General features: G+C 40.2%; 1 protein-coding gene across 1 annotated transcript; it reads right to left on the bottom strand.

Annotated features, from left to right (window-relative positions):
* Nucleotides 1-9,784: 9,784 nt before the first annotated feature.
* On the bottom strand, nucleotides 9,785-18,596 carry urod (uroporphyrinogen decarboxylase). The gene is made up of 10 exons (XM_073492014.1): nucleotides 18,423-18,596; nucleotides 16,987-17,099; nucleotides 16,719-16,798; nucleotides 16,123-16,185; nucleotides 15,479-15,676; nucleotides 15,229-15,390; nucleotides 13,840-13,974; nucleotides 13,272-13,372; nucleotides 12,528-12,594; nucleotides 9,785-10,976 (listed from the first exon to the last, which is right to left on the bottom strand). The coding sequence occupies exons 1-10, from the start codon at nucleotides 18,443-18,445 to the stop codon at nucleotides 10,812-10,814; spliced, it is 1,107 nt and encodes a 368-aa protein (XP_073348115.1). The 5' UTR covers nucleotides 18,446-18,596; the 3' UTR covers nucleotides 9,785-10,811.
* Nucleotides 18,597-19,329: the final 733 nt, after the last annotated feature.

Genomic DNA, 19,329 nt, shown 5'->3' with positions numbered 1-19,329 from the left:
TAGCTAACATTAGATGCTAGCACTACTGATAAGCTAATGTTAGATGCATTTTACAATTAGCTCACCATCTACAATTTTCTTCATGTGTGGTGTGAAATCCAAAATGTGTCATTACATTACTTGTTAGAATGATCCGTTCAGCCCAGCTGGCCTGTTGGCACAAACTGTTGCCTGTGAATTTGAATTACAGATGGAATATTACGTTTTCACCATTTTCAAACCATAATTCAAGGTTTGAAAAACAAGTTAAGCCATGCTAGTACCCTTTTAAGTGCTATTGTATGCAGGATTTTTTAATGAAATGTAGTATTTTTACAGTGTTGTATACTAGTTCATTCTAAGTGCTATATTGTAGGCAACTGGACTTGTTTTAGTTTGTCCGGTCCAGTTGGCTACGATATAGCACTTAGAATGAACCTGACCTGGATGACTGAGATGTACCAGTTCATCCATCACTGAGAATACTGTGTGTAAACATTTACTTGAAATGATCTATGTAAATAGTATAGTAAAATGTACTAAAGACTCATATGTAATTTGATCATGTCTAGCGCAAAATGCAGAAAAATCCATCTTTATGTCTTAGCAACTTGACCCAGTTGTGCATCAGAAGGCATCTCTGTATGTAGACTTTTTTCGTCTTATTAGGCATATTAATAAGTGTGTCAGTGTGCACAGTATGTTCTCAGCAGCTGCATACGGGTGCTTTGATGGCCTAAACTCTGAAACTGTTAACAACCCTCTCACAGCAACACAGTGTGTATCCCAGCTGGTGTGGCACAATCCTGTATTTTCAGCCCTCCAACCACCCAACATTAGTGATAAATGAAGCACAGGGAAGCTGATAGAGTTCCATCAATCTTTCACTCATTTGTCTCTTATCAGAATATTTCTCTTCTATCCCTCCTTCAACGCTTCATTCTCAGTCATTAGAGATTTCTGCAGAGCCATATGAGCAGACAATCAGGCCATCAAGAAGTGCTAAGTGTGCTCGTGACATTGTGTGTGTGTGCGTGTGTGTGTGTGTGTGAGTGTGTGAGTGAGTTTAAATCTAGATTGATTGGCTGATGGTAAATGAGCAGATTTATATTAATTATCCAGACAGATAGATGGAGAAGTGATTGCTATATGCTCAATCTTTTTCTCCTCTGTTGGCATTGCGTCCCCCAATCTCTCTCTCTCTCTCTCTCTCCTTAATCAACCCATCTGTCTACACAGGCCACGTGACAGCTTGTGTTATATGTGTGTAAACGCCATCGACCCAAAGTGTATTGTTTTGTGCTTAAAGTCTATTTTCTTCTGCTTTATGTGAATAACTACAGTGATTGCGTGTTGGGCTCCGAGTGCTTCCAATGTGCAGGTGACCTACAATCACTTATCTACCTGAACGCATCCTTTGTAGACACAGATGAAGCACTGACGGGACTGCTGCTGCTCTGCTAACGTACTGCTCCCTCTACGTCTCCTGCTTAGCCACAGCTCCAGGTCGGATGGTGGAATAGCTTAGAATACCTTCCAGTGTGGCAGATCACAACAGCTTTTGCCTTCCGATGTCGTCGGACAACATACGAACTCATGTCTAGCCCAGCTCGGCCCTCGGGGACAGTGAGAAGCTCGGATATCTGTGAGGTGCTAGAACCAATGCTCTTTTGCATTTAAGGAGCCAGTTACGGTGGTTCAGGCATTTGATTAGTGTTCTTCTTGGACACCTGTCCAGAACACGCTGGATGGACTTTATAAACTGTCTGGTTTGGGAACCCCATAGAACCTCCAGAGAAGCATTGTATTTACCTTGCTTAGCCTTCTGCCACTGCAACACTGACCCTGCTGTCAGAAAATGGATGGATGTTTCACGTCACCGAATAACAAGGACATCCGGTTACATAGATGTGGAACGTCCTTCGCAGTTCCATGCGCATGTTTAGGTGGTGGTTTAGGCCTCTTTTGCCTCCCCATATCAGTCTGCTGAGCCCTTTTTGTTTCCTTAAAAGGGCTGTTGAAAAACTAGTAAAGTCTTGGCCAGACTTGGATCCCACTCCCTTTACACTAGCTGGGGTGCATTTTACTGAGACAGTCACCACTCGGACCCCACTTCATCCTCTCCGGGTGCTGAACCACCTGACGAGGACGCTCGATACCTGGTCCACCCTTGACATGGAGCTGGAGCTGGGCTGTCTCACCATGTCCCTGCTTGAAGACTCTATGGCTGCTCGATTGTGTCTCTCCTTCACAATGAAGTAGCCTGGACTTCCACCGAATCCTTGCAAAAGGCTGAAGGCCAGTAAGCTGCAACGCCATCTGACAGTGGAATGAGAAGATGGTCCAGACATCCTTTGAGCATTGAGTGGCAACAGCCTCAACCATGATTTCCAAATTGGAAAAATGGAACAGAAAATTGGCAGGCATACCCAGACTGATGCTTTCTAGTCTTAGATTGCATTGACAGGTGTGGATGTTACCTATACTAGTGTTAAATACTATAACACTGCTATACCAGCTGCTATAAAGAAAAAAAAACTACTTCATGCACACTACCAAGCAGAGAGGAAGAGAAGACCCAAGACAAGTAGAAGACAAATGACCCTTGTTTGAACACAGTCGCTGTGATTGGCTAGCTCATCCTGATTGGCTGTTTGATTTAATATCGGAGCAGGGAGCTTCCAGATCTTTGACATTCGAAAATCCCTCAAAAGCAACCTCCACAGACTGTATGAATATTTTCACACATGGCCAAATCCTGGCAATATTCAGAAGTGATCCAAATGAGTTGTCTGATGCAGGATGATCCCTCTTGCAGCCTGGTGGGTCACAGGGTTCAAAACACCAGGCTGACCGTGGCGGGATAGGAAGTTGTCATCAGCATAGAGGGACAGTCACAGCTGTCAGCGTCTGCATTAGGGAGAAGCAGCTCAAGGTCTTCAGAGTTTCAGTTTCTCCCTCCGCCTCCCTCCACAACGACTATGGTAATAATGCCTATCAGTCTCTGTCACAGCGGGCTGTGTGTGGATGTGTGCGTTCATTCATGCATGTGGTCATTGAAAGATATAGTGTGCGTGTGTGTGTGTGTGTGTGTTTGGGGGGCGGTCACTGATAAAGCGCTGATAGTGTCCATCCATGGCAGATGATGTACAGCCTGCTGTCTCTCCAGGCAGATTGGATTTTCAGGCCTGCTGATTTGCTGAGAGATGGAGCCTGGACCTCCTTCAAACACGAACACACACACACACACACGCACACACACACAAAGAGAGAGAGAGAGAGACCAACAACCCACATCCACCTGTTCAATCTCTGTGCACAAAATAAGCACATAAAAGCCCAAACACACACACACACGCACAAACAGGCAAAAATACACACAAATACACGCAATGAAATGAGTCATGCACGTACACGCACGTGTGCAAACATGTACACAAACAAGCACACACAGGAATACACACACTTATATATTATTCTCCTGCCAAAGCCTTTAAAGCAGCCATGTGGAAATTGATCTCCATTTCTAAAGAGCATAGATTCATTGTTACAACCTTCCCTCTCTCTCTCTCTCTCTCTCCCTCTCTCTCTCTCTTTCTCTCTCACACACACACACACAGAGCCTGTCACTTTGTTCCCAGATGGTCCACTGACACACAGTCGCAGCCTCTTCAGTCTTACCTGTCGACAATCAGCGGTGATTTTTGTTCATTTGTCTCTGCTATTTACGCACTGGGAGGGAGGGGGGCACAAACAAAAGCTTTTGTGTGTTTGCGTGTGTGTGTCTGTCTGTTTATGGCACTACAGCAACACAAAGGAGAGGGATGAATGAAAGGCGGCTTTCATTTAAGGAAGAATTGCTTTTTCCCATCATCACCATTAATCCAGCTGCTGTGAGTATTGTGTGTTTTTGTATTTATTAATAACACCGGGCTTCGCTTGCCTCTGCCCAGTCTTAATTATTTAGAGGCTTGTATTCAACATTTCATCTCTTCCTTCCATTTGAACTGAAGTGTTTAGCGGACAGATCAATAAAGGATCCGCAACGTTCAGCTGTTGTGGAAGTGCTCGGCTAACCTCAACCCAGAACTTTTTTCAGTCTGTAGGGTTCAGATTGGAAGGCTGACAACGTTGGAAATTTGTATTTCTTTCAACAGATCCCATTGAAAAAACCAAAACCAACGATTAATATTAAATAAGCTATCACCTACAAGTACTGTGTGTGTGTGTGTTAAAAGCCTGATATGTCTTATTCCTCTGTGTCATTGAGCTCAATGTTTTCCAAAAACTAAATTAAAAACACATCAATGAGCCACACTGTTGCATCCAGGTACTACATTTGTATTCACACTTTGAAGTAAATTAAATTAGATAAAAACATTTCTAACCTCAATTGAAACATGAAGGCCTTATTGAGATATGAATAAAAGATAGCTTTTCCTGTTATTGGTCAGTTTTACGGCTTTTATCCTTTAAATTGACATTCAGCAAAAATATTTTTTACCCAAGTTCACCCAAAAAGAGAAAATTCAGTCGTTATCTACTCACCCCAATGCTGATGGAAAGTCAGGGGGATTTTTGTAGTCAGTCCACAAAATATTTCTGGAGCTTCACAGTAAAAACAGTGTTCCAGCGTTCCAACAACAGCGTTCCAACAACTGAAGTAGCTGGGGACTTGTTTTAAATATTAAGAAAAACAACCAAAAACAAAATATAAAATGGATATAAAAGAAGCCCCAAGATTTGATAAGACATTATTTAAACCATCGACTCGTGGTCGAGCTCACGCTCGAATTTTCATTTTTCGGGTGAACCCCGTTTACTCTTAAAAGTACATATTAATGCTAAATGTCAATTTTAAAGGGTACAAGCCTTGTGAAATAGACCTAATAATATGAACTCTATCCCTTATCCATACTTAAAAAGGGCCATCTTTCCCATATACCCATCTATTCTTTAAAATAGCTTGATTACAATGAAAGAGATGATGAATCCTGGTGTTTACAGACAGACCAATGCAAAATACTGTAAGTTGATCAGGTGTAATATATTGTGTCTCTAAGGTGTCTCTTTAATGACATTTTCCATAGGGCTGTGATGCAGCTAGAAATAAAAACAATTAATATGAAAAATGTAAGAAAAAACGTACATTTTGCCACTAAAGGTCAAACCAAGAGATGACTAACACCAGCAGAACTGAGTTCAGTCTCACATACTGGCGTTGACTGTTTGAAACCCCAGTGACAACAACAGTCTCCTTATTCTAACCTCGTGGCTGATGAAGAGGGATCCCCTGAAATCATAACCCCTCCCCGCCTCCCCAATCCGGTCACATGATGTTATGACTTTTACTGGAATCCTTCACAACAACATCAGCAGCAACAACAACAGCCGGATTTACTGGAATCTGCTTATCTGACGTTCTTAGCTGCCTCACAGAGAAAAACACAATTTGGGATTAATTGATCCCTTTTTTCCCCCCAGTTCCTCATGTAAAGAGCTTTTATAATGATTACAGTAATAATGCACATAATTTCATTTTAAGCCAAATTCTGTGTAATAAAGCTTTGTATTTACTCCAAATTTACTGGATTGTTAAATTCCCAAGGGGACAAAAGGCCTTGAAGTGTTGTGATTGGATGTTACTGCCTGCTCAGATTTTATCCAGCTTCTCATTGGTGGTTGTGATGGCAATTGCATGGTGTCATGAGTCCTGATTGGCGAAGATGATCCCTGACTTCTAGACTTCTGCCTGTCCTGAAATGACCTTTACACATGTACTGGTGCTTCCAAACAGTGTAAAGTAATGGCTGCACACCGCATGAGGTTAACAATCATGTTAAGGTTTTAAAAACCCCACTTTTTCAGTGTCCTCTTCCTGTTGTTTCCCCCCAGTGATGCTGCAGACGATATGACAAGAGGTCTATTTTTGAAATTGGAAATTGTGGCTCCATGTGGAGTGAAGGACAAAACAGAGAGAAAAGAGTTTTTTAAAATGTAAAATGTAGTATACTGTAGAGTGTTCATGACCAAGACACACCACAGCTTGTGAGACTGAGTGACTGAATGTTTAACCTTTGTAAACTGCTGGCAAAATATAATTTATTTGAATAGAATGAGAATAACAATGAACACAATGCTGCTCACAAGAGTTTTGACCATCATTCTGGCCACATTTGAATAGTCCACATGATGATGGTCTAGATTTAAAGGTTTTGTAAAAATATATCTTTGAAGGGGCAGACAACAATTCTGAATGCAATTTAAAATGAAGCCACAATTTTGCATTTCACTCCACACTTAAACTGGAATGTTTAAAGTAACACATAAGAATTGAAATTAAAATGAATGCAGCAGCAGAACCAGAGACTCCACACGTTTTTCTTTCTTGTTAAAAGGAAGCTCAGCAGGGAGACTGGGTCGTCTAGTAATCGGAAGGGCGCTGGTTCGAATCCCCGGCTCCCCCAGCTGCATGTCGAAGTGTCCTTGAGCAAGATACTTAACCCCAAGTTGCTCCTGCCATCAGTGTATGAATGTGTGTGTGGATGGGTGAATGTGACAAGTGTTGTAAAGTGCTTTGAGCGGTTAGTAGACTGGAAAAGTGCTATAGAAATGGTAGACCATTTACCATCTACGTTACCCACAATGCAACTCATTGCAGAAAGTGCGCTGGGTGATTCGGTGCGTTATGCTAGAGAAGCTAATGTAGCCTCCAGCAGAGATGAACAGTGGGCCAACCTCTAACTCCAAACCCTTACTTATACTTTTTCATTTTCAAACATGTGGTCTTCAGCTTTAACTGACGCTGACTCAAGTGACATCACTTGAGGCAACTTATAAGACTTCCCATAGCCTTCCCCCTCTGGAGCCACAAAAGGCTTTATACTACTTTTTCACACATGCAGGAGTACACCCCAACACCTGTAAACACACTTTGATATGAAAAACCAGTGGAACTTCCCTTTAATGATCACTTGCAGTCTGGTGAATAATGTCTCATCTCCACCACAGTAAGACTGGGGTTGATGGTTCAAACATGTGACTTTGACACTGAAGACCCGATGATAAAACAATGCATCTGCCTGTTGAACTAGAAGCAGTTTTAGTTGCCTGAAATTCTTATTCTGTTTTATTTTATCATAACGATCATCACTTTGACTTAATTCTTCCACTTTAGATGACTGCATGCCATGGACAGTTACTTGAAACAAGGAGAGGTGTTGCTTAATGAGCACCGTTAACATTGTTACCATAACACACACATGGGCTTACCAACCATGACATCATCTATTAGCTTTGATCGAACATTTTAAAACCCTGAATATATATGTGTCTCCAGTTTTGATTGTTGCTAATGTGGAACAAGCCATGGAACCACCAGTCAAGACAAACCTGTTTATTTTCACCAGGCTTTTAAATTACTGGAGATTTCCGTTTCTTCTGGGCTCTTTTACAATAAAACTGTCTGAGAAGAGAAACCTGTCCCTCTGGGGAAACTCCTCACAGCTCACATTTAGGATGTATCTTGTGACGAGGGGCTGAAAGTGGGCAGTGCTCGGCTTAAAAGGGTCACAAGCAACAAATGTTGGAAAATTAAAGCAGTGAAGTGATTTTAGGGTCTGATGCCTGACTTGTCTTGGAGCTGCTTCCAACAGCCTTGATAGAAACAGCATTTTAACATTCACCTGTGTAACCTCAGATTCAACCTTGGTGGTCTCAAGTGGCAGCAGCACATCGGTGTGAATTTGTAGTTTCTCAATCTTAATCAAGCATCTGCAAATTAGCTCATTTAAGAATAAGAACAAACTTTGTACCCGACTGGTACAAATCAATGTTGTTCTACCTAAACCGGAATCTATTGTTATTAAATCTACATTTCAAAGATGTTTTCTTCGTTTACATATTTCTCTCCATTAATAACTTGCACTAGTACCCTCTATTTTCTCCTTTCAAAGCGACATTGTGCTGTAGTGTTTAAGCTGTTTATTTATAAAGACCTTCATTACAAAGCATTTCTCTGGGGACTTCAGACTGGATGATAAAACGGTGTTAAAGCACCTTCAGGCAGGACGCTGTCTCACTTCTGTCCCAGTTAAAGCCCCAGTCACTGTCACATTTCTGTCCCACTTACTGGGCCAGGCCTCAGCCTCGAGTCGGTCCTCATAACACTGATGCATAAACCCTCAAAACAAAAAGAAAGTTTGTAAGTGGTGGTGTTTGGAATATGCTATGTATTCGGGCACTTTCATCAGATGGGACTGACAAGTTCATCAGTGTTACAGGTTTCAATTACTTAATGATGTGAGGTACACATCATCAAAACAAGAAGAGGGCAGTGCTATTTGTTGTTATTACAACACATCAGAATAGGAGATAAGTAAATGGAGAGTGACAGGCAGGATAGAGATGTAGTTTATCAATCACTTTTAGTAGTTTATAGAGGATATAGTTTATTATTAAACCAGGCTGATTCAACTTCTCTTTTTGAAGTGCTGAGGAGCCAGACTTTTACATTCCCTGTCTGACCTGTCAAGCTTGTAATTTGTATTTTTTTTAATGTTTTTCTCTTCTTTTTGTTTATTTGTTTTAATAATTAAAAAAATAATAATTATATAATCAGAAGTACAAGGAAAAAACAATGCACATTTTTAATCATAGAAGTAAGTTGTCAGTTTGATTTCCATAAATCCCCTCTGCCTAGGTTGAAACTTTTTAATGAAGTAAGTATTTTTGTGTTGAGCAACAGATTCAACTAGTAAATAGGCCAATTAGCCTGCTAACAGAACGATCAAAGGGCCAGAATCAGTTTGAAGAGTCGGTACAAGCTAAATGCTAACGTCAGTATGCTAACATTTGCAAATGAGCACAAAAACACAAAGTGAGGCTGATGTGAGCGTCGTTACTTTTGTAGGTATTTAGCCATAAGCCAAACTGCTATTCAGACTCGATGATGGCAACAGGAAGAAGCTAAAGCTGCTGTAAGCGTCACCAGACACCGCAGCAGACAGGAGGATCCTGCTGTCTGCAGACAGCTCCGCCTCTTTATGGAGTTCGCTGTCCTAATTGGATAAAATGGCCAGGGATACCAGAAAATGTATTTTCTCTTTTACTGCATGAGCGGGGGGACAAGGAGGACTCTCTATAACAGTGATTACTGATAATTGTTTGCTGGAGCTATTTAATACTCATTTTAATTTAAAACAACCACCTACAGCAGCTTTAAATGGAAACAGCATGCGGGACTACTGCATACATAAGACAAATAATAAGAATGCTATATGAAGCCATTTTGTGGCTCCAGAATGAGTTGCACAATCTGATAAACTTGAAAATGAAAACATATGTGAGGGTGTGTAGTGAGTAAGAAGTGAGTCAACTAGACTCTCCTCATCTCTGCTGGAGGCTAACAGCTACATGCTACATTAGATTTCCAGTGTGATTTCCATTTGATTTTGACACTTTGTGGCACTCTTTTAAACCGAGGTTATTACAATTCATCCTGATGGGAACATGAATGTCTGTACCATGCCAATCCATTTAAAAGCTGTTGAGCTATTTCAGTCTGGACCAAAGTGGTGGACCAACTGTTTGACTTTACCATCCCTACAGCCCACACTGCTCTGTGCAGAATAAAAGAAAGGGTCAGTAATGATTACTCATGGCCCTTTTAGAACCTGCTCCATTAAAATGTCTGTCTGAGTTTAAGGCCATAAGGAGGCATTACCATCCTGCTCAAAGCCTACTGGCTGAATGGCAGTAGAAAAACAATCTAACCATTTAAAATGAAAAGAAACATAAATCTCACTACAAATCAAATCAATCTTTATTTAACAGGAAAGAAGAAACACCCAGGTACACACATTCATGGTTTTCAATATACTAAAAATCACATACAACCTCTCAGGATACATGTGTGATAATGTGATTCACTTCATAAGCCACTCTTTCCAGATTTAGGGAGAAAGACAAAAACAACATAAGGCAGCTCCTTTAACAACGAGCACATCTTAGAAGATTTTCTATCTGCAGGAGTAAAAATAAAACTCCTCATGCTGAGATCCAGCGGGAGGTTCTGCTCATTGTTAAGATGTAAGGTGGTGGATGATCAACTGCTGTGTGCTGACATTTTGCTTTAAAAATTGATTTTTATAACTGCAGTAGTGTGTCTCTTGCTGAAACTCTTTTGCCTCATCACCAGCTTTTCATTTTGACAAACAAGCTCCTTGTACTGATGACGAGCTCACTTGTGATTGAAGATGTTTTAAGCCATTAAGAGGTTAGAACGGTTTGTATTCATCTATTTGTATTTGTGAGAGCTAGAGAAAACATTATGGCGAGTTTGACTGGATGACAGGAAAATATTTTTCATCTAGATGTCAAAGCTGTTTAGAGCATTTCTGAATAGATCAAATACTAAGACAAATCCCACACAACTGTAAATGCATTTGAAACGTACATGTACTTGATAAATGATGTCATTTCTCTCCAATGGAAACAGTTAATCCACTCCTGGTCAGATCAACGCATTATAGACCTATAAACCTTGTCTCAGAAAAAAACCTGCATGTTTTTATCGTAAAAATCTACACTGGATGAGGATGTTGTGAATTCATGTAAATGTACATGGAGATTTGGGTGTTTCAATGGCATTTATTGATATTGGGTCAGTGGTGTTTTTTTTTACTTTTCCTGTTGGAATGGACTGAAAACAAATGTGAAGATGGACATTTTTTCCTTTTGACGTTTCACAGTTTTTAATAAAATAATGCATTATTGTACACGTTTTCAATCATGATCATCAGCATCTTTGGCTTACACAGACACATCCCTCTTTACGACTGTTTGTTCATCTGTTTAGAGTGTTGGTGCACGGCTTCGACGAAGGCGCCCACGTTCTCCGGGTCCATGTCGGGGTAAAGGCCGTGACCCAGGTTGGCGATGTAGCCCCTGGTGCCAAAACCCTCCAACATCTTCTTCACGATGTCTGAAATGCGCTCCTGCAGGAGGACGAGAGGGAAGGAGAGGGGGGAAAAGTTGAGGATCGACTTTTAGATCTGTCATGGTTCGACTACGCCTGTGGTATCTTTCCGAGTCAGATATACTTTGCTCAAACTGGGTCAGAGGAGGAACAAGAAGTTCTGGTGAAGAGTTATAAATTACCATATGGTGTGTAAACAAAAGTTTGTTAGAATGAATTACATTGCTTCGCATGAAATATATGAATGGAAACGCAGTGGAATGAAAAAATAAATTCACAGCATGTGAGCGCTGGGTGCTGAAAATAGCAGTTCAAGAAAAAAACAAGTTGAGTTTTCTGTTATTTTCTTTTCTCTCTTTGTCATTTTATACAAAATTGTGCTCTGGCACCCTCACTGTCAACCAGTGAATGACTCACACTAATCCACTGACATGACGGAGGTCAGCTGTGCATGTTTGATGACATACTACTAGCAGGTTATGAAGAAAACGCATGGAGGAATGATCTTCACTTTTCTAGAGGATCCTCGTGGCTGCTCAGGACATTACACTGGTTAAATTTAATCCTAAATTAGCACTAAGATAAAGTTGTGGATATTTGGTACATTACATGCCGTAAATTATACTATGCCTATGATCAGACACAAGGCCTAATGCAAGAAGCACTGATTTGAACAATTCCTTCATAAGTGGCATGTACAAGTGGGGCATTCACCAGTTATTCTGTATTCAGAATATTCTTATGAGCGGTCCTGACTTGTCACAATGCCTCTCTCCACAGGGAAAAAAGTGTGTTAAAAAAATGTAATTACACACAGAACTAAAGCAAAATTAATATCATTATCATCATGACTTGCCAATTCACTCAGATTTTTGATTTGATGATTTTGATTGGCATATTTCTGCACAACAACTTACACATTACAGTAGCCACTATTATCTGTGTTTCTGCAGGTCTGAGTCCAGTTTCATCCTCTCTTGTCACTGACAATATAACGTCACCTACTGTAGCCTTGTCTATGTGACTGCAAATGACCACTTAGCTTTAGCGAGACTTTCCTGAAATATGCACCTCCTCATGAACAGGTGGTGTTAATCAGACTGAAAGGAGAGATTTACAAGTTTGTCCAGTTAAGAGAGTTTAGTGAGATTGACTTTGATAAAACATTTGTATGAACAAACTTGCATGATGCCCAAATATCAGTGCCACTGATATCCCTTTTTATTTGTATTAAAGTACGAGTATTATGGTTGTGAATAAGAGAGAGAGACTACGATAATGACCTCCATTTTTAAACTTCTACTTATAACCCATTTTATTTCATTTTTTCTACAGTATATGTTAAATGTATTCGTTTTACTCTGTTATGACCTTGTTAAGGTCTTCCTGTTACAGAGACTGTTGTGTTACTGGGATTAAGTAGGAAGGTTTTTGTCAATGCTTGAAGGTGTTTTGTCCTTTCAAAAACGGACAAAAGTCAATAGAGACAGTTTTGAACACAAAAAATAGATTAAAAATAGAGGGGGAGTGAAGTCTCATGTCCACGTGAGAGCCTAAGAGTGAAGGTTACCTTTGGAGAGTAGAGAGCACAAGGGTCCATGTTTCCCTGCAGGCTGACCTTCCCTCCTGTGCGCTCCCTGAACACACACAGACACACAACACAGGACACACAGGGTAATCCTTTAACCAACAGGTTAAGTATTTGATGAGTGGAGCAGGAAACACAGACGTTTGTTGACTCAAATCGTGCACCGAGTGACAAACCAGGGACGAGGGAGAGGTCACTAATGGTTAACCTGCTCCTCAGGACACACAGCAGTACGCCTCATGATTAGTGCAATGCTGCTGCACATTACTGGATACATCCCTGTAGTCGTATTCGATTTAGCTTGAAGCTCATTTTCTGCAGTCTGCCCATGACAGTGGATTTTGAGGCTGTATCTGCTTCTGACTAAGGAGATTCTTGTATTGATTGTTTCTATTCCTGCTCACATTCCAGAGATATCTCAGCGCTCTAAATCTGACTAACTACAACCGGAGGAGCCAGCTCTGGTTGAGACAGATTTTACAAATAGCTAATGGGCTGACGTGGCATATTTAACACAGAGTTCAGTGCAGATTTAATAAAATCTAGCACTTGAAGTAGAAGGTGCAGGTTGTATTTAGATGTTTAGGTGATTTTATTTTGTGTTTTTCTTTGTCATCTTAGGACCAAAGCAGGGCAGGCTTTTACAAAGTAACTGGGAAATGAAATCAAAACGCTCTCTCTCTTTGCGTGTGTGTGTGTGTGTGTGTGTGTGTGTGTGTGTGTTACCGTGCTGATCGTGGGTCAATGGTCCAGTCCAGTCCAACCACCTCGTAATAAGACTGAGACAGATCCTCTAAACCGTAGTGAGCATCCTTTGCAAACACGATCTAGAAGACACACGGGCAAAAAAAAAAGTATAACAGGCACATTTTCAAAGCAAATTCTGCACAGATGATCAGGAACCATTTTTGGTGAAATGCTGCCATCTTCTGGTAATCAAACAGAGCAGCTCTTTATATCAGACCAGATGGATCCTTAATGATCCCTCCTGGGAAGCAGTGTTGTTGAAGCAACAGAGTCATGATAAGAATAGAACAGAGTATCGAAACTAATATAGAAAGTAATTATAACAAGAGAACAAACAGAACAATACGGCAGGAAAATAAATAAGTAGAGTCGCGGTTGACTTGCTTTCAGTTTAGATGATGTGCACGTGTACATCATTAGCTATTGACACTGTCAAGAAGAACAGATGCAGATATATGAGACATTCTGTGTGTCTATGTGTGTGTTTGGTGTGGATTTGGGTACATTTAAAGATCTGGAAGTGCTTATTTGTGCAGCTGTCTCTCACCATGGGGACATCCTGTCCTGCCTCCTTGAGTTTATCTTTGACACGGCGAGCGATGTCTAGCAGGTAAGGCAGAGAAAACTCTTTAAACTCCACCGGCCCCAGAATACCAGCGTGGGACTCGAACACCTGCAGAGCCTGGATAACACACAAGGATTAGGGTTTTTTAAAACCTGCACTAACTCATTTTTGGCCCAACATTGATATATGATAGCATTACGAAGTTGATAGCCAGTTTGCAAACAGTTGCCAGTGTAAACTCCCAGTACACTTCATTTAGATCCATCTTTGAATGTATGCATGTCCAATACTGACTCTCTCTCTGTCTGGGTCTCTTCTTTGCTGAAAAGAGTGGCTTGTTGCATTTAATACTACTGCTGATACAAGTGCAGACACTGAACCAATCACTTGAAAGACACTGAAACACAAAAGAGCTGAGAGAAACTACTAATTCAGGTCATAATTCTATTCATTTATATTCCACATTGTCATTTGATCCATTGCTAATACAAAGATGTCGATTAGCTTGGCTTTAAAATTATCTAAATGAAACCAGTTGAGTGTTTTGTAAAGGGAGACCTGATCAACATATCCAACAGCATTATCTTTGTCATGACAGAAGAAAAACGAAAAAGACCTGAGAACAAAGAGCAAAAAAAGAAAAACCTACTGAGAATCAGCCTATTCCATTTTTTGGTGTTTGTTATTCCCTATTTTACATACGTCATTCAATGATCAGCAGGATAAACGATGCAGTGTTTACGTCACCAGTTGAGTTAATCACTATGATGTCATCGCAGGTTCCAAATCATGTTATGATGCTGCAGAGAGCTAAATATTATATTCCCACACTGCTGTAGGTGAAGGTGAGAGGTCAAAGACCCATCAGCAGACAGGATGCTTGACACCTTGCAAGGAGCTCAACACAGGTAAAGACTCTCTAAAGAGTCTCTAAAGCCACCCTGCAGCCCCATGTACTGAAACTGCAGTAATAAAGGCACACTCTACTGGTGTGACTGTCTAGACTTTGTGTAACAATCCAGGCTGTGCTCAACCTTGAATTTGAACTGAAATTGCTCCCTCAACCAGATTTAGTGCTGATACTGAGAGGCAGGTTGTGTGTGTGCAGGAGCTGCCACAATCAGCAAATAGTATTTATGTCTCGGATAAACTCGGATATACTTGATACAATATGTCTTATACTGAATCAATGAGGTCTTATTGTTGATATATTATATCCACTATCAGCTGCCCACATATGAAAAACAGCAAACTCTTCTGTTTGACTGATTATGCATCAAAAAGCAGTTTGAGGCATTAAGTTGAATTTGGTGGTGCAAGATAATAAAAAATGATAAACGTGTCCAGACATCTGAAGGCGGGCGGTCTAACCTGAGCTCCAGCTGCCACCTGCCCCAGCAGATACTCCACTATCACATCTGTCAGCATCTTCAGCAGCATGTGGCTGGCCTCAGGGTGCCGGTACAGCCAACGCTTCGCCTTAGAGTGGGTGTTGGAGCCTCCGCCTTCTATCATGTAGGACATCAGCGTCCACTGTGGAGGGAATCACAATGCAATTTATTACATCACGTCTGTGCGTGCTCTCTTCTAGATCTTTAAACGTGTCTGTATCATCTCTAACCGGAGCTCCTGTGAATCCGATGAGCGGCACTTTGCCCTCTATCTTGTGTCTGGTCAGTGTGATGGCTCTGAAGACGTAGCCCAGCTCTTTGTCCACGTCCACTTTGGCCTGCAGACGCTGCAGGTCCTCTGGCTCCTTCAGCGGCTCCGGGAATGTAGGACCTTTACCTGGCACCATCTGGACGTCCATACCCAGGGCCTGGAGGGAGGAATGAAAGAAAGAATAGAGATGCACAGAAAACTTGACAGATAGCGGCAACTTGATACAGATGGAAAGATATATTGCATTTATATTATTATTATATATGATATTTACATATTTCTTCCTATTAATTTTTGAGAACATATCAAAGAAGAATCCTTATCCTCTTCTGTTCAGAGTCTCCTTCCACCCTCACATCCATGCAAAGTAGTGGCCCGGCAGCCAATAACAGTACATTATTTTGAAATTACCCAAATTACCAAACCCAGCTATATATTCCTACTGACATTTGCATTACATACATGGTTTTATATGTCTGATTCTAGCATCAAGTATTTCATCACTTACGCTGAAACAGAAGTTAATTAACACTGGGGAAAAATAGAAGAAAAACAACAAAACAAGCCAAACACACCAACAAGCAAACACACCAACACACTTACCTGTGGGATAACCAGGATGTCAGAGAAGATGATGGCTGCATCGAAGGGAAAGCGTCTCAGAGGCTGCAAGTGGAAAAAAAGAGACATTAAAAAAACTTGTGGTTATGTGGTTTTGGTTTGTAGTAAGTAGATTATCACACCATCGCCTCAATGCAATATACTGTAACACTGATAGTACTAAGCATCTTAAAACTGAATCAATGTATTCAATGTTTTAAACACATTTTTAGTGGTTATGGGCATGTTGGCGCTTTTCTTTTCAAGCTGATAAAAATACATTTTGGCACATTCCATCAAAATGAGTTCACTGTGATGCAACTGAAATCGGCCCTTTTAGACAAAATTAAACAGAAGTAAATTACAGAGTATGTTTTTTAATTCCACTGGTTGTCGCTGTCTTTCTGTTTTTAGTTCAATATTTGTCTTAAATTTTAGTAAAACAATCTAATTTGATTTGCAATAGGTATTTGCATGTAAAAAAAACAAAAAAAAAACATTTTCTTCTTACACTGAGCATTGAGGCAAACAGTCTAAAAACTTGTTTTTACATCGCTGATATTAGAACTGCTATAGTAAGTTTGAAAGCACTGATATACCTGCAGTGTGAGCTCACAGCAGGCCTCTGGTGACCGACATGTCTCAAAGAAGTCCCTCCCTGCTCTGGACTCACGGAACTCTGAAAATTACATTCAGCAAAACATTAATGTCTTCATGATGTCTTAAATATCTCAATGTTGTTTGTCCGAAAATCATACTGTTCAAGGGCAGTTAGTAATGCAAAGACAGTCTTTGAATATAGTTAAGTGAGAGAAAATTGTCTTTAAGGAAATACCATTAAAAAAAGCACCAACATGATCACAGTACCTGGTAGGTATCTTCCAGCCTGTCTCATACACCACACAGGGACATGCTCAGTTTCTTCCCCTCGTGCTGCTCGCAGGAATGTATCATTCAGGAGCTGGGGGAAGTCCTTGGGGCTGTATTGAAACACAAAACCTCATCAGTCTTTTCTCTCTCTAACCCAGTACCTTCAGTCCCTGTACACATGAAAAGTTCAGTGTTGTTACTGTTTACTTAAAGACACAGGGATGTGACTCTTCTTTTGGTGGACAATAAGTCACAGTCATTGTTCCTATTGACTCCAATCAGTTCTATCATGGCACCAACGTTACATTATTAAGATTAATCTTAGAACAATCTGATACAATTTGATACAGATTATGGCTCTAACATATATGCAACAAGGACACTCAAACAATCCAACCTCCACTGGCAATCCAAATTCAAACACAGTTGCCCTTTGTTTGAATTTGGTTGAGGTGGCAGCGTCCCAATCACTATAGCCCGAGGGCTACAATATGGTAACAAGCTACTGTTATCTAACACACAGGCATGTCCCACCCTCTCCACAGCAATCATTGTAGGCATCCAGCTGCAGAGTGATTATGAGAGATAACACTTGCTGTCTCTTATCGTCTTCCAGCAGTAGAAAACGGTTGAATGAAAGGCTGCTTTGAACGCATCATTGATGCATCACAACCCGACTGGAACTCAAATTTTGACATAAATGTAAAAGTAACCAATGCAGACGACCGAAGCCTCCAAACAATTTACTGCAACTTTAGCTCAGGTTACTCTTAAAATGGTTATATGGCACACTTTTACAATCGTAGAACTCATATCTCTATATATACATATAATACATATACATATAACTCTTCACTCAATGAAAAATGCAATAATAGCAACTCGGATAACTCAGGAAGAGCTGTGATACACTTTGTATTCTTCTTTCATTATCCTAATTATATGAACTAAAACAATAGAAGTTATTCATATCTGTGATCTTACTAAGATGCACTGTGGAGATTAAACCAATTCAAACAAAACTAAAACAATTAGATCGACATTTTAAAACAAAACACTACTCTCTAATGACTTATCTGAATGCCTAATTTGTCAGAAGATTCAAATGATTTGCTCAAGCTCATAATTCATCCTGCACAGGGAATGCACCTTTAACTGTGAGGTAGAGAATATTAAACTGCTGGTTTTCTGAATGAGAGTTCGCCACAAAAGAAGAAGCTGTGCTTATCAAGGTTAGTACCTGGCATTACTGACCAGTACATGTTAATATTTAGTTGTGGTTATAGATGCTAGACTCAATTCATGCTGTATGAAGAAATGTTTTCATAAGAATGACACAGGCAAGTTTCATAACATCACTCTGCCAGCCAAAAATGCTAGCGTTAACCTTAATGTAGTTCTGTGTGTTTTAAGCTAACAACAGAGGTACTTACAGGATTAAACCGTCCTTGCTCATGTCGGCGGGGCTGAAGAGATGTCAGGCTTCCTCAGACGCTCCTCTGTCTCTGTCTGGAGATGTCAGTTGCGACCTGCAGCTCCTCAACTGTCATTAAAACCTGTCTGGTGATCTGTATCTGCGACTACACTCCGTGGCTGCAGGGCGCGGCCATCTTGGAAGACCATGTGACCAAACCAGGAAACGATCCGTGGATTCAAAATAAAGTACGAGTTTCTTTTTCTTTTTCTTTCTTTCTTTCTTTCTTTCTTTTTTTCTTTCTTTCTTTCTTTGTATTCCCCCTTTCTCCTTTTATTTAAAAAAATGTATTGATGTATTTCAACAAACTATTAATTTGAAAAGTTTTCTTTTTCTTTACATATTTAAACAATATTAGAATGTTAAATATAATGTATTATTTCTATGGTTCAAGTAACAACATGATTAATGAACATGCCTATACCTAATGTTTGACCCTTCTCCTCCTCTTGATCGTGACCATTGTTTGGTGACTGATAATACATGTTAATTAATTCTGCACAGCAAATTCTGCATACCCAAATTAACACCGTCAGAGTTGATCTCAACACTTTTAAAGTGTCTATATGGGTCCACACCACAAAGTGTTAATTTAACTCTTTTTGGAGTGTTGGTACTTTAACACTAGTTAAGTGTTATTGATTGACTCTATATGGAGTAGAATAATTAACACTTCTTAACACTAACCAGTGTTACTTTTTTTTACTCTTTGGAGTAGTGTTAAATTTCAACTCTCACTCTCTGGATTGTTTTAACTCCGAAAATATTTTCAAAATAAAGTGTGCTAAAAATAATGAAGCCGTTTTTAGTCAAAACACGTTTATTTCAAGACGCGCACCACATGAACATCTCATTTACATTTTAAA

The sequence above is a fragment of the Pagrus major genome, chromosome 21, assembly GCF_040436345.1.
Source record: "Pagrus major chromosome 21, Pma_NU_1.0".
Taxonomy (NCBI): Eukaryota; Metazoa; Chordata; class Actinopteri; order Spariformes; family Sparidae; genus Pagrus; species Pagrus major.
Note: the sequence above shows the minus strand (reverse complement) of the source record. Positions and strands in the feature narration are given on the sequence as shown.